At 37.4% G+C, this 16510-nt stretch overlaps 1 protein-coding gene across 9 annotated transcripts in view; it reads right to left on the bottom strand.

Moving 5' to 3' along the window:
• The window catches only part of cadpsa (Ca2+-dependent activator protein for secretion a), a 513475-nt gene that overhangs the window by 324931 nt on the left and 172034 nt on the right, over positions 1-16510 (bottom strand). For all 9 annotated transcript variants that reach the window (XM_063067977.1, XM_063067980.1, XM_063067978.1 and 6 more), the window contains exons 4-6: positions 14855-14935; positions 12318-12554; positions 10077-10198 (exon numbers count right to left, since the gene is read on the bottom strand). In XM_063067977.1, the coding sequence (XP_062924047.1) occupies positions 10077-10198; positions 12318-12554; positions 14855-14935 (440 nt within the window). The remainder of the gene's footprint in view (positions 1-10076; positions 10199-12317; positions 12555-14854; positions 14936-16510) is intronic.

The following is a 16510-nucleotide window of genomic DNA, read 5'->3' as shown; positions in this document are numbered from 1 at the left end:
CTCCTAGAGATGCTGCCTGAGCTGCTGTGTTCACCAGCAACTTTGATGTGTGTTGCTTGAATTTCCAGCATCTGCAGAATTCCTGTTGTTTGAGTCTCTAGAGTTCACAGAAAATGGTGTGGAAAAACAAAATAAAATCCAGAGAATGGCAGTTCTGTGAGTGAAAACACCTTGTTAATGAGAGAGGTCAGAAGAGAATGGCCAGTCTAGTTCAAGCTGACAGGAAGACAACAGTAACTCAAATAACCACCTGTTAAAACCGTGGTGTGCAGAAGAGCATCTTTGAATGCACAACACATCGAACCTTGAAGTGGATGGGTTATAGCAGCAGAAGATCACAATCAGTGGCCACTTTATTAGCTATAGGAGGAACCTAATAAAGTGGCCACTGCGTGTATGTTAAATATACATTGCGATGATTTCATTTTTCATTTTGAATGACATCTGTCATAATGCAAAACTGAAAACAAGAGGGACAAGTTTGGGTTGTATCTGAGCTCAGGTCTTGAACTGTTTTTTGGTACACTGTAAAAATATAAAAGTAAGATTATTAATAATAATCTTACTTTTAACATTTCACTGGTAGGTCATCCTATGGCACTGGAAGTGATTCACCCTGCCTTCTAGCATATTGGCAATGTAACAGCCTTTGCTAATATTTTCTGAATACTGAAACTCTATTTACCCTTTTGTCTAGGGATGTGGTGCTCTGATTAGCAGCATGCTGTTTACAACATGTACATAAATTTGTTTTCCACATATACACAAATTGCTAGCTGAGTAACAAAAATATGATCACATTAACCTCTGGAAAAGTTCTTATGGGTAATTCAGTGCACAGTTGAAAGCTCACACTGTTAATTCAACTTAATCCACCCACTTTGCACTTGAATGTTGTGATAACTCAATGACTGTAAAAGCAGTCCTAATCCACACTTACATGGTAATACCTAATAGACATTTATTTTAAAAAGCTGACAATATTCAGCAATAATGTAAATACAGTGGCATGCAAAAGTTTGGGCACCCCAGGTCAAAATTTCTGTTACTGTGAATAGTTAAGTGAGTAGAAGATGAACTGATCTCCAAAAGTCACAAAGTTAAAGATGAAACACTCTTTTCAACATTTTAAGCAAGATTAGTGTATTATTTTTGTTTTGTACAATTTTAGAGTGAGAAAAAAGGAAAGGAGCACCATGCAAAAGTTTGGGCACCCCAAGAGATTTGAACTCTCAGATAACTTTTACCAAGGTCTCGGACCTTAATTAGCTTGTTAGGGCTATGGCTTGTTCACAGTCATCGTTAGGAAAGGCCAGGTGATGCAAATTTCAAAGCTTTATAAATATCTTGACTCCTCAAACCTTGTCCCAACAATCAGCAGCCACGGGCTCCTCTAAGCAGCTGCCTAGCACTCTGAAAATTAAAATAAATGATGCCCACAAAGCAGGAGAAGGCTATAAGAAAATAGCAAAGCGTTTTCAGGTAGCCGTTTCCTCAGTTCGTAAAGTAATTAAGAAATAGCAGTTAACAGGAAAGGTGGAGGTCAAGTTGAGGTCTGGAAGACCAAGAAAACTTCCTGAGAAAACTGGTCATAGGATTGCTAGAAAGGCAAATCAAAACCCCCGTTTGACTGCAAAAGACCCTCAGGAAGATTTAGCAGACTCTGGAGTTGTGGTGCACTGTTCTACTGTGCAGCGACACCTGCACAAATATGACCTTCATGGAAGAGTCATCAGAAGAAAACCTTTCCTGTGTCTTCACCACAAAATTCAGCGTGAGAAGTTTGCAAAGGAATATCTAAACAAGCCTGATGCATTTTGGAAACAAGTCCTGTGGACTGATGAAGTTAAAATAGAACTTTTTGGCCGCAATGAACAAAGGTATGTTTGGAGAAAAAAAGGGTGCAGAATTTCATGAAAAGAACACCTCTCCAACTGTTAAGCACAGGGGTGGATCGATCATGCTTTGGGCTTGTGTTGCAGCCACTGGTACGGGGAACATTTCACTGGTAGAGGAAAGAATCAATTCAATTAATTACCAGAAAATTCTGGAAGCAAACATCACACCATCTGTAAAAAAGCTGATGATGAAAACAGGATGGTTTCTACAACAGGATAATGATCCTAAACACACCTCAAAATCCAGAATGGACTACCTCAAGAGGCACAAACTGAAGGTTTTGCCATGGCCCTCACAGTCCCCCGACCCAAACATTATTGAAAATCTGTGGATAGACCTCAAAAGAGCAGTGCATGCAAGATGTCCAAGAATCTCACAGAACTAGAAGCCTTTTGCAAGGAAGAATGGGCGAAAATCCCCCAAACAAGAATTGAAAGACTCTGAGCTGGCTACAGAAAGTGTTTACAAGCTGTGATACTTGCCAAAGGGGGTGTTACTAAGTACTGACCATGCACGGTGCCCAAACATTTGCTTCAGGCCCTTTTCCTTTTTTGTTATTTTGAAACTGTAAAAGATAGAAATAAAAAAGCAATCTTGCTTAAAATATTAAAGAAATGTGTCATCTTTAACTTTATGCCTTTTGGAAATCAGGTCATCTTTTACTTGCTTAGCTATTCACAGTAACAGAAATTTTGACCAGGGGTGCCCAAACTTTTGCTTACCCTTCTGAAAGTGTCATTGGAATGATCACTGTTAAGAAATAGGAAACTACAAATAAACTGTAATATAACTTTAAAAGAAGCTAACAAACTGTGATGTACTTGTCTGTAATCTGATCTCAATGAACAGAGGACAGTTATTAATTACTGATGAGTTTTGACACTTAGCTTACAGTTCTACTGATCCAATGTACAAAGGGATTAGAAAATGTCATTGTTAAGTGATAGTACTCTAGTAGAAGTCATATTATTTTGAAATAAGCAATTTTATTCTTGCTGAATATTCTGTACATTTCAATATACCATGGAATAAAACTGCTAATGATTTGACCGGTACTTTATCTCATCTAATCAATCAGTTCCAGCTATAAAGAGATTGAAGAAACTCACATGCAAAAGACCTATATCTGGCTTGGGTGGAAAAGAAATTCTTTTCACAATACAGTATCCTAGCATTATGTTGCTATGGAAATAGACATTGAATTGCAGGAGTTAACTGCCATAAGACTAAGACGCTCAGACATCATATGGTAATAACTGATGTCACTGAACCTTTGAAAGTATCCATTACAGATCAAATACTTAACTCCATTAATTTCACAGAAATGAAAAAAAAAACACATGAGAAGGGGTTGGTCTTTAATATAATCTCCTGAAACTATAAGACACAAGAACAAAAGTAGGTCATTCACCTCATGGAGTCTGCTCTGCATTCAACTATATTTTCCCTCCTCCCAATCCCATTTTCCTGCCTTCTCCACACATCCATTCACACCCTTCCTAATTAAGTATCTATCAGCCTCAGCTTTAAATATACCCAATAACACGTTCTCTACAGTCATCTATGGCAATGAATTTCGCAGATTCATCACTCTCTGGCTGAAGAAATCCCTCCTCATCTCTGTTCTAAACAACTGCACACAGAATACTCTCCCACTATTGGAAACATCCTTTGCACATCCACTCTATCAAAGCCTATCAATATAATAATAATAATACTTTATTGTCGCCAAACAATTGGTACTAGAACGTACAATCATCACAGCGATATTTGATTCTGCACTTCACACTCCCTGGATTACAAATATTAAATATTAAAGATATTAAAAATAGTTAAAATTAGTAAATATTAAAAATTTAAATTATAAATCATAAATAGAAAATAGAACAATGGGAAGTAAGGTAGTGCAAAAAAAAACCGAGAGGCAGGTCCGGATATTTGGAGGATACAGCCCAGATCTGGGTCAGGATCCGTTATCCAATATTTGATAGGTTTCAATGAGATTCCCCACTCCCCCCCCATCTTCTAAACTCTAGTGTACATGCCCAGAGCCATCAAATGCTTCTCATACGTTTCATCCCTTTCATTCCTGGAATCATTCTTGTAAACCTCCTCTGGACCCTCTCCAGTGCAGCACATCCTTTCTTAGATCTGGGTCCCAAAACTGCTCACAATACTCCAAATGTGGTCTGACCCATGCCTTATAAAACCTCAGTATTAAATCTCTGCTTTTATATTCTAGTTCTCTTGAAATGAATGTTAACACTGAATAAACCAAACAGAAACTCACCTTTCCCTAGAATTATTTTTCCTGGTGTACGAACTTAACCTGGGAGACAGCCTTTGCTGTCTGTATCACTACGGCTTCCACCTACTGCCATAGATCATGTGTCATGTTGGATTGCTTCTTTGAAAGGCAGACAAAATACCTGGCTCCTGGACTACAAATTGGGTCGTGAGCAGTCACATTAGAATCAACCGTGGGCATTGCCAATTCACTGCATTCTGTATCTGTGCTGTAATAACTAATCTCTGGATCAGATGGACTCTGGATCTGTTTGTATTCAACCACTTACTAGATTGGCTGGGCTCATGGTAATTATGAGAACTTATGTGAAACCCAAGCAGTAACCTGCATCCCAGTGGAAGAGTCCAGAAGGCAGTTTTCTATGTACCAGTGAGTACTGCACTGGCTGACATAAGATCATTTCTGAAATTGGGCATTTTGCAGATTCCAATAATGCTGGCACAGGCCACTGATGCCTACAATAAGGAAATGTTTTGATGATGTTCTGATAAATAAGGGTGGCAAATTCAAGAGGCACAGTTGTCATTAGCTACACACTCTTGAAAACTGACTTTAAGGGCTTCATGTAGATGTGATGCATTTCGTACTTCTTTTCAAGAACGTTTGATCCCCAAAAATTTGAAACCATGGGTATCCTTCTCTTGGACCTCTGCTAGGAAGTGGCACATCTACTTCTGACCCTTACATCTCCATTTCCTTTGTGCTCAGTAATCCAACATCTCCACCTGCCCATCAATGCAAATGCCTGAGTAGCTGACCAAGTGATGGTGAAGGAGAGGTAACAGAGACTAAGAAGCTGAATTTCCTATCTATATCATCACAGTTCTTTCACTAAGAGAAACTGCAGATTAAGTATAAATTTATTTTAATATAATTACAAAATGTCTTCGCTTATTTACACTCTCAAGTGTTACTTTGTAATTACTTGATTAAAAAATCTAAATATTCCACAAGCAGCACCTCATTTCCTGTGTCATATGCACCAGATAGTTATAACAAGAGTTTTCATTATTTTTAATTGAGCCAGTTGACAGCCCTCTAAGAGGCTGAACTATCTAGTCCTAATTAATATAATAAAACATGTACATGTAAATTTGTCATAGCAACATCACCTAAATGCAATGTTTAGCTGTTCAACCTGTAATTGCTCAGTACTCTGTTTAGCAGAAATTAAAGACAGATGTTTGCTTAGTATTAGATTTCCAAATCTAAGGTTCTAACTTGAACACATCTGTGTCCAGCACATTATTCTTTTAAGGTCAGCCTGCATCCCTAAGGAGAGGTGCAATGCTACCAGGATTACAGAGGGGCATTCTGAATGAAGAACACTTGTTCACTGTTCCTCATGTGATTCATGGAAGATAATGACTTGATCATACAGAATGATCTGTACTCCTGCTGCTCTCCTCTTCAGTCATCTTTCACTAATTTGTGCTGCACAACATTCCATCTGCTCGTTCCACACATCATGATGAACTTTCAGGAGGATGTCAACTAATGCATCCAACTTTGGGAGCAACTAGTGTGTAGTAAGTTGAGACAAAATCTTTCAACATATGGCATATCACTCCCTGTAGACTTTAGCTCTACCTTTGCACAAACATGGAGAAGAAATAAACCTGACAGTAGCAAATGATCCATGCAAATTGCATTGCCTGGGTGGTAGAGGGAATCTTCTTAATATATACAATGCACACACATACTTGATTAAGAACTGGCATTATCTCACATGTGGTCCTACAAAATGGCAGCAGTTTGCAACAGATTTGCTTGCTTGCATACATACAGTGGATGTTACCTATTTGCAAGTATGATGACAGTGAGACTTGCCACAAAAGTGTGTGCAGCCATCAGGTGATGCTTTTAAACCAAGACAGTATATGCTGTGTTCAAAATGTCCCTGAAAAGGAGCAAACCATAATAATCATTCTTGTATTCTATCAGCAACTGAAATTATCTTTTTCCAGAAATGATATATTGCCTTCACCACATTTCAGTGTTCTCATTGTCTCAATGGTCCAAACATGCAAAACAATAGGAACAAATCTATAAAAAGTTTGTGATTCTATATACATAACTGTTCTAGTGGTGTTTAGTATTGTGGTTTTCTGGAGATTTACAAAAATATTGCTGTGTAGGCCTAATTGTTTAATGCTATTGCGTCATGACTTTGAGATGATACCAGTTGTAGATATTACTATTGGGACAATGTATACCCTGTTCATATTCCATAGTCTTTCAATTTCACTTAGAATTCAGCATATTTTTGGTGTTTTCACTAATTGGTATCTGTATGTTATATGTGTTTGGAATGGCTATATCTCTTATGTAAATTATCCTTGTTTGTTTTTCCTGTAATATTATATCCCGATGGTTATTATGAATTGTCCAATCTGTAATAATGGATCGGACATAATATAATTTATAGGATTCTGACTCTAAAACTGGATTAGGCTTGTATTTATAGTCCAGTATGGTGTCTTCTATGAGTTTGTATTTTAAAGCTAAATTTTGGTGAATGATACTTGTAACTTGATAGTGCCCTTGTAAGTAATCCAGTTAAACTGCTCCAGGATTCTGTAATGTGTTTGATTGTTTCCGGTTACTCTTGACATTTTCTGCATTTATCATCTTGAATTTGTTGGTCTTTAATTATGTATTTTTGATTTTTTTTGTTAACCACTTGGAACCTCACAAGGAATCCTCCTGTTTCTGGAAAGAAGTCTCCAACTCTGCACCAGGAGTTTGATGCTTCCTTCTCGAAATCTAGCTGGCTCAGATCATGGGGATGTCTTCCATGGAGGGTCATGCTTTCCATTGGTTAACTTTATCTTCTGCAGTTATAACTTCATTTTTCTGGGTTGGGCTTTCATTGAAGTTTGGTAGTGTGTACTTCTTCTCAGATTTACCTTTGCTGAATCCTGTTTTTGTTGATGAAACGATATCCTTAGAAGTTTTACTGACTATTGTGTAATTTTTTATGTCTGTTATTCCTCATTCTCCTTCTGTCCTAGATGGTGTTAATCTAGGTGTGTTTGAGTGTATATAGTGTTTTCTAAAATTTGTCATTTCAGTTATTTTTCTTTGTAAATTTTCCAGATCAGCTTCAGTTAAGATATTATGCCAAAAGAGTATTTTAATAGGGGTACAGTAAAAGTGTTTATTGCCTTTGTTATAGTTTTACTACTGAGGTCTGTTTGACAGATTTTCTTAAGCCTTGAAGTAAATTCTGTTGAAAGATTTCCCTTTATCGCACTATGATGAATTTTCTTTGCTTGTTGATATCCCAAATACTTATGTTTCATAATCATCCATCTGTTGTATTGCATTCCGCTGCTCTGTTTTATACTGTTGGCTCCACTGCACACTTCTTTATGGTTAATGTTCTGCATTTATCTTGTCCAAAGTTCATTTTTATATCTTTTGAAAACAGTTCTATTTGAATCATTTGCTTTAGCTTTACTATTATTACTATTATTAATATTAGGTAAGTATTCAAAGGGATTAACTCTTTGGCCAATGAAAATATCCCTTAAGTTCTCCAGCACTTGAAATGTATGAGATGCTGTAAAACTCAAATATGATTATCTCACATTGCATTTCAGCAAGACTGTATAACTACTCAGAGTTAACTCAGAGATTGGGGTTAGAAAAGAACAATTCTTCATACTCTGGAAAAGTTAAACTAAGATCTTAATCTAAATCTGAAAGCTAGGAGCTTATAAGCATGTTGTCAATGTCCTGTTGCAGAGGGCCCAAATCAACAAAAAGCATCATAAAATTAGGCACTTGAAAACAAAGAGAGACACGGGAATGAATCCACTCCATTTAAATCACTTGCCTGCTGGAAACCAAAACATTCTGCACTGTATTTTTTGTTTAGGAGAGAGGACAGACAACGATAATGTGCTATTTATGTTAAGCTAATAGCTGTCATACTACCAACATTATTCAGAAACCATATTTTGAAGCAAACAGCAACTGAATTTTTATAAACCAATTGTCTCTAAAACTGAAATATACCCCACTTTAAATATAAAGTGTATTAAAAGTAATTTTGAAAGATATATTTACAAAGATGCTTTCTTTGTAAAGAAAGATGCCCTATGATGACAAATAGTACAAGTGAGTTCATCACATGATATAAAGATGTACCGTTCTCAGTATTCTGACTACGTTCTTGAATCTGAGCTTTGCAAACTTGTCCCACCACATCATTGCCTTTTTTTTCTATTTTTAGTAATATTTCCCTTTACTCCTTCAGAATGGTCAATGCTACAAATTTTATAAAACTTGAAATAGTTTTGCATGATTACTCAAAAATTATTTCATATAGATGTTTAAGAAATAATAAAAGATCTTCAAACTCATTAAGACTCATAGAGAATGACAAAAAAAATCAAATGCCTGATTAAATTTCAGTACACTAATTGCATACAAGACAGGTTTTGCCTAATGTGTCCATGATTAATCTTTCAAAGAAGACCCACATATTTCCTGATCTTGAGATAATGACCCAGGTTTTTCCAGTCAGTGATGGAACTCTTGGCTAACTTTGAAAAACTTGTTCACAAGAAATTCAGAGCATTCTGTCACGTGGATTTCCTATCTTACTGACAGGACGTACAGTCTGACACCTTAAGTAGTAGGTTATTGCATCATTTAAAAGTAGGATTTGTCATCAGGCTGAACAGCTAGTCAGCTTGAAGAATTCCCAGAGAAAGCACAAAAAAAATCTATAATTAGTAACTTGAAACATTGTACAGAAAGCAATGTAAAGGTTTGAAAGTGCACCTGGAATTTAAACAAAATATTATTACATAATTAAAAGTTAAAAATTAATACTACCAACCATATCTTTACCTCCCCCCCCCACCAATTTCTGCAGGGATTGCTCCCTCCATGATTCTCTTGTCCATTTGTCCCTCCCCACCAATCTCCGTCCCAGCACTTATCTCTGCAAGTGGTCCAGGTGCTCCACTGCCCATTCACCTCCTCCCTCAGCTCCATTCAAAGCCTCAAACAGTCCTTCCAGATGAGGCAACACTTCACCTGCAAATCTGCCAGGATCGTCCATTCCTGGCAGAGCACCTCCACTCCATCAGCCAAGAAAGGAATTTCCCGACAGCCGGACATTTTAATTCCGATTCCCACTAACATTCCGGCATGTCACTTCACGGCCTCCTCTTGTGCCATGATGAGGCCACCCTCAGGAGGTGGAGCAATATCTTATATTCTGTCTCAGTAGCCTCCAGCCTGATGGCATGAATATTGATTTCTCCCTCCAGTTAAAAAAAATTCCCTCCCTTTCCCTCTTCTTCTATTCCCCATTCCAGCCTATTACCTCTTGTTATCTGCCTATCACTTCCCGTCTTGGTCCCCTTCTTCCTGTTATCCTATAGTCTCCTCTCCTCTCCAATCAGCTTCCTTCCTCTCCAGCTCTTTACCTTTCCCACCCACCTGGCCTCATATATCACCTTCTAGCTTGTCCACCTTCCCCTACCCCCACCTTTTTATTCAGAGATCTTCCCCCTTCCTTTTCAGTCCTGTTTTGAAACTACATTTGTTAAAATATTATTCTATGAGAGTGATAGTGTTATGGAGCTAGGGTGATTGCTTAGCAGAAATCATGCCTTAGTGGACAGCAAATAGCTCTATTGAGGCTTAACATTGTTATGGTTTCCATAGTGAGAATGGTGTGTCCGTATTTCACATAAAACTGTATTTATATGGGACACTCAACAATGGGATCATTATATCGACAAATTCCTGGCCAGTGTCCTCATCTAGAAATGACACCAAGTTGCTATTCAGAGAAGAAAGGAAGCCACTTCACAGCACACACAAGGCAACATTACAAATTACTTACGTTGGTTTTGAAGCTTCAGCTTGATCAGTTTGCAGTTTCTCTCCTCCCTCCACTTCCATTGTACAATAAACAATGCGATTCGGTGCTAAAGACTTTAGACCTTGAACTTCCATGATCACCACCTGGAAAATAAGCCATTAAATAACTCAATATAAAGGTTTGAAAGTACACCTGGAATTTAAGCAAAATATTATTACATATTTAAAAAGTAGAAGTTAATTTTAATCCTTCTAGGCATTTGCCTTTTTAATTTGGCGAAGTCTCTGAACATTGTAAAGGAAAGATGTCAGCAGCAAAGATATGCTTTGTACCTTTGCACTGAATATGATGCACCCCAGGATCAAGCACAATATATTAACACCATATTGTATCTCCAGCTATATAAGGACATTCACTATTGAACCAACATTACACTTATTCATGACATTATTCAGCATTGTATCCTTTCAGGACTTCACTTAATCTTGGCCAAAGAGCTCATGAGAACATGCACTACTGATTTTAATAGAAATCCAATATAGAAAGGAATTTTCTCTTCACATTAGGTGGGAGATCCTTTATCCTCCTTTACTCTTTGTATACCCATGACTGTCACTATTCACAATTCCAATCTGCTAATTAAATTTGCTGACAACACGACACAGATTGGCCTAATCTCAAATAATAATGAGACACCTACAGAGAAGAAATCATCACCCTGACACAGTGGTGTCAAGAAAACAACCTCTCCCTCAATGTCGCAAAAACAAAGGAGCTGGTTGTGGATTACAGGAGGAATGGAGATGGGCTAACCCCTATTGACATCAATGGATCTGGGGTTGAGAGGGTGAACAGCTTTAAGTTCCTTGGCGTAAACATCACTGAGGATCTCACATGGTCAGTACGTACCAGCTGTGTGGTGAGAAAGGCACAATAGCACTTCTTTCACCTCAGACGGTTGAAGAAGTTTGGTATGGGCCCCCAAATCCTAAGAACTTTCTATAGGGGCACAATTGAGAGTATCCTAACTGGCTGCATTGAGGAAAATTGTATTTCCCTCAATCGCAGGACTCTACAGAGAGTGGTGCAGACAGCCCAGCACATCTGTAGGTGTGAACTTCCCACTATTCAGGACATTTACAAAGATAGATGTGTAAAAAGGGCCCAAAGGATCATCGAGGACTCGAGTCACCCCAACCACAAACTGTTCCAGCTGTTACCATCTGGGAAATGGTACTGCAGCATAAAAGCCAGGACCAACAGGCTTCGGGACAGCTTCTTCCACCAGGCCACCAGACTGCTTAATTCATGCTGACACAACTGTATTTCTATGTTATATTGACTGTCCTGTTGTACATACTATTTATTATAAATTACTATGAAATCATTGCACATTTAGACAGAGACGTAACATAAAGATTTTTACTCCTCATGCATACGAAGGATATAAGTAATAAAGACAATTCAATTCAAACAACATAACACACAGTTCCATTTAGCTCACAATTTTTACCTTTTTTTAACTTGCAATTATCACTTATTTGCTGTGGTTAACCATGCACTACATAAACACCAACCTACACTCAAAAGACAAATCTTTTAGGGAATACTTCCATAGTTTGTAACTTGAAAAAAGTCTATAAAAGTGTTTAGCTTAGATCTGTACATTAGGCAAATGAAATTTTCCCCTTTTCCAATGCATTCTAAACTTACAGATATAGTTAAAAATTTAGCACAATGTTCTTTAACAAAATTAGCACTCATTTCAAAAACTTGGATTCTAAGTCTCAAAATACTGGCAGTCTTTTGACATGACAGTTAGAAAATAAAATAAAATCTAAGCTTTGGAGACCTTTTCTTAATTAAGGTGCATTCAGTTTCCTATTTTGAAAAAAATATATACATTCAACATAATGAACATCATAAAAAAGGTGCAACGATAAGACGAAAATAGCTCACTGTGTCAACCAAGCAGTTAATAGAAGAGGTGTACAAAGGTTTGAGTATGAGTGTAGGCTTTAAGAAGCATCTTAATGGGAGAGAGACAGGCAGGGAACTAGATGTAGCAGTTCCAAGTTCCAAATTAAATATACAATTAGTTGATTGTAGGCTTACAATATATTACCTCGTCGAAGAGTTTGTCTTCCATAAACATTAACAGCTGATGAATCTCAAATCAAGTGAAGTTGACCTGTTTGTCAAATCACATTATTCTGTCTTTTTCACTAAACAATGCAAAGCTAGTATTTGCTTCTTTCTTACCTCAAGTGTAAATGACAGTACAACATCAGACTTGGAGAGCTGATTTTCATTTTCCTCTCCCATGTCAATGATGGAGGTGTTATGACTGCGTTTCAGCTTTTGAAGTTTAAACTCTGACCCTCCTTTGGACACAGGCATACTCTCCAGATTTGCCATTAGTAGATTTACAGACGACTTAAGCTCCTCAATAAACATGTTCTCCATTTCCTTTGACACAAACTTCAGAAACTTGCGTTCCTACAAACAGTGACAAAGTTTTTGCTTACTACACAAAACAAAAAGGTTTCCTAATCACTTAACATGGAGCAATCTTTACTTTTCAAAAACATTCCCCTTTTAATACCTTGTGCTAAGTCCAACTAAAGAAATTTTTAAGCAATATTATCACATTGAGGAAGTTTTGCAGTAAAAGTAATGCTCTTTTCCAACCAATTGACACTTTTCATTTTCAATAAAATGCTATTTACTTGAAAAGGCAAATCAGTGTTAGGTTTGACAACTATATCGTGGTGAGTGTAACGATTACTGGCTGTTAATTCAGCAGTACTTAGCTAAATTTGTGCAGGGGTTCAGTTTAGCTAAAGGTCTACAGAAAACTTAAAAAAAAGACTAGGTCTTTCTCCAATAAGTCATCCAAAGTTTATGGTTTGATTCAAGAATTCCAATTTAATCAAAAAATCTTCTCAGGTAAGTCTTTCTTTACAACTGATACATCTCAAGAAGTGCAGCAATGAACCCTTGATCTCCCAATCTATCTTGTCATAGCCCTTGCACTTTATTTGTCTACTTGTATTGCACTTTCTCTGTAACTGTAACAATATATTCTTCATTCCATTCTTCTTTTATACTATCTCAACGTACTTACACATGGAATGATCTGCCTGACTGGCAAGCAAACAAAAGATCTTCACTGTATTTCAGTGCATGTGACAATAATAAACCAATTCCATTTCCAGCAGTTCTACATAAGATTCAAGTATGGTAATTGCCAAGCTTTCACAATGATTTGGGAACAGCTCCAAGGAAGTTCTCAATAAAAAAAAATGTACCTTGAGCATGCATTATGTGTATTTTAAAGGTCTGCTAATGCACTGACCAGATGGGTTACAAGGATGAAGGTCACGTTAGTGATAGGCTAGCACAGATGCTACAATATGCTGTTTCACTGCATTGACAACTCCTATTTATAATTAACATTTCTGCCATGATTTCATCACATATTTAAGATATCAAGAGCTTCTTCTGTGGCATAACTAATGATAAATTAAATACACAATTATGTATGGGCTTCATTATAATATTATTGTTTCTGATAACATTAGATCAATTTATTGATGTCCTTTACCCCAAGAAGTTTCTTGTTCTAATCCATACTAAAGTAGTGAAGTTTGATTTAACTGAGATCATTCTTGAGGATGAATGCTGTACACATTGAAGAATGGCACCTTCCTTTTTTTTATACAAGTGCTAAAGAGTAATATTTCATTACTTGCTATTGAGAAACAGTTTTCAACATGGAGCTTACATCATGAAATAAGCAACAACACTACAGAAATTTACCATTACACCTGGACAGCAGGAAAAAAAATGTCAAATTGGTGTATTCTATCTAAAATTTAATAGGAATTTTCCTATGATAAACGTTTGACTATTTTTTCACATGAAGCATAAGATACCTGTAACAGTTTGTAATTGTATTATATTGAGGTAAAAGGAAAAGGTCATTCAAAAAGATTAATGTTATCAGCAGGATTATATTAGTATCTCAGTTTGTATTTAATTTCTCTTAAGGCATGATAAGTTTGGAGTTCATTTGCCAGTAAGCACTAAAATGAATAAATCTTGAATGTGTAGACTGTAAGCTCTACTAAGTGAGATAACTTGTAATGGACTCAATTACATACTCGGGGTATTAGTCAGCGGCAAGTTTGCAGATTTTAACTTTCATACTTCAGCTGACTTAGCAGAGAGAATTTTCATTGCCAAGCATTTATTATTTGGATATATTAGAATTTACTGAACTTACAAGAATTCAGAGAAATTCAATTACATGAGATGTAAATTTAATTAGGTTCTGTCTGTCATGGATGAACATTTAAAAAGAGGAGATAGAGAAAAATGTAATGCAAGGAAATGGGTTGTTTTATGCATTCATTCATGGAGTATGGGCATTGCTGGGAATGTTGGCATTTTATTATCCATCCCTGGTTTACTCCTAGGTTACGTCAGATGGCAGCTCAGTGTAAATCAGCTTGGTAGGTCTTTAATAGTAAAGATAATGATGATACATTACAATCATCAAATGTCTGAAGTAACAATTTTCTTAAGCAGTGATCTGTAGTTTCAAGGTTAACATTACAGATGCTAATCTTTTATTTTGCTTTTAGTGAATTTATTGAATATAAGTTATACTTATACTCAATATATATAACCTATACTTTTAGAATTTGAATGGCTCAGACCCTTAATACCAGTCCACTCTCTTAACCAGTGCGCTACTCATCCTGTTTGGTGCTTCGTACTGTCTGGTTACTCACCTTTGCTATTTGATCAGCCATCTGAAGACGCCCATCCAATTCTCGTCTGATTTGAGCTGCCTGCTCATCTGGATTGTCAAGCTGTAAATGCAATGTCAAAGTTTTAAATTTGATATTAATTCACCATCATTGCCATGAAAGAGAAGCAAATTAAGAATTTGGGTTGCTGAATTCTATCACCCCCTAAACACAGAAATAGGGATCATGATGTGCAATTCATGCACCTATTCATTGGAAAGCAGGCAACATGAGAATACGGTGCTGCTGACTCATTTCAGTGTTTCAAGTACCTAGACTGTTATTCATCAGCTGACCATACTGCTGAATGGCTGGATGCCAAGAGGAGGCAATATTATGAGGGGAGAAGTCCAACTGCACCTTTCAAAGGAGACAAGTACGAGGAACTACATTAAAGGATACAGGCATTTGAGTACAAAATGATTCTTATCTAAGAAACACTGAAGAACCAAGCATGGGAAAGAATGGCTTCCTGGTTTCTCAGGTGCTGCAATGGTGATCCAGTGGAGTGGGGAAGGTGGAAGGGAGGAAGGATATCCTGTATATTCAAGGGGCCAGGACACCGTCCAGTCAAAAGCTCCAAAACCAGTACGTGGTTGTCCATGCAAGAGAAGTAACCATAAAGATGCTGAAGAAACTCAATTAGCAAACACAAACAACCTTGGTTATTGAAAGCATTTGTAAATCCCTTATCCAATCACGTGCACAGTTAGTTTCAGACATTTCCCTGAGACTATCAATCAACTTTTTAATAAAATGTTCACATGTCATGCTGCACTTGGAATATTGTCAACAATTTTGGGCTCCATATTTCAGAAAGGATGTGTTGTCGTTGGAGAGAGTATAGAGGAGGTACACAGGATGATTCCTGGAATGAAGGGGCTGGAGGAGCACTTGGCAGCTTTGGGCATGTACTCACTGGAATTTAGCAGGGGGATCTCATTGAAACCTACTGAATGTTGAAAGGACTAGATAGAGTGGATGTGGAGAGGGTGTTTCCCGTGGTGGCGGTATCCAGAACCAGAGGGTACAGCCTTAAAATTGAGGGGGCGACTCTTTAGAACAGAGGTAAGGAGGAATTTTTTTTAGCCAGAGAGTAGTAAATCTGTGGAATGACTGCGGTGAAGGCCAAGTCCATGTTTATATTTAAGGCAGAAGTTGATAGTTTCTTGATTGGTCAAGGCATCGAAGGATACAACAAGAAGGCAGGTGTATGGGGTTGTGTGGGAAATGGGATCAGCCATGATGGAATGGTGGAGCAGACTCAATGGGCTGAATAGCCTCATTCTGCTCCTATGTCTTATGGTTCAGAAGTCACTTACAAAATTGAATACAGCTCATTTTAGTTTCCTTTATGTGCAGCTAGATGTAGGAGGAGCTAAATGAAGGATACAGGCATACTGGATGTCATTGGCCTACATGTAAGAAAAGCTGGTGATGGATACTTGCACTAGGATTAGGGTGAGGGGACATGTCCATCAGCAGAGGCTGGAAATATCAAACCTATCAAGACTTTCAATTTTATGGTGGCACAGCAGTGGAAATTGTGATCAGTTTCAAACTCCAGTGAGCACACAACCTCTCATGGTTCCAGAACACATTCTACAGAATAAGTTCACCAACTCCTCTGCTTTCTGA

This window comes from Mobula hypostoma, chromosome 15 (assembly GCF_963921235.1).
Source record: "Mobula hypostoma chromosome 15, sMobHyp1.1, whole genome shotgun sequence".
Lineage (NCBI taxonomy): Eukaryota > Metazoa > Chordata > Chondrichthyes > Myliobatiformes > Myliobatidae > Mobula > Mobula hypostoma.
The sequence above is the reverse complement of the archived record's forward strand: the minus strand, read 5'-3'. Positions and strand labels throughout refer to the sequence as shown.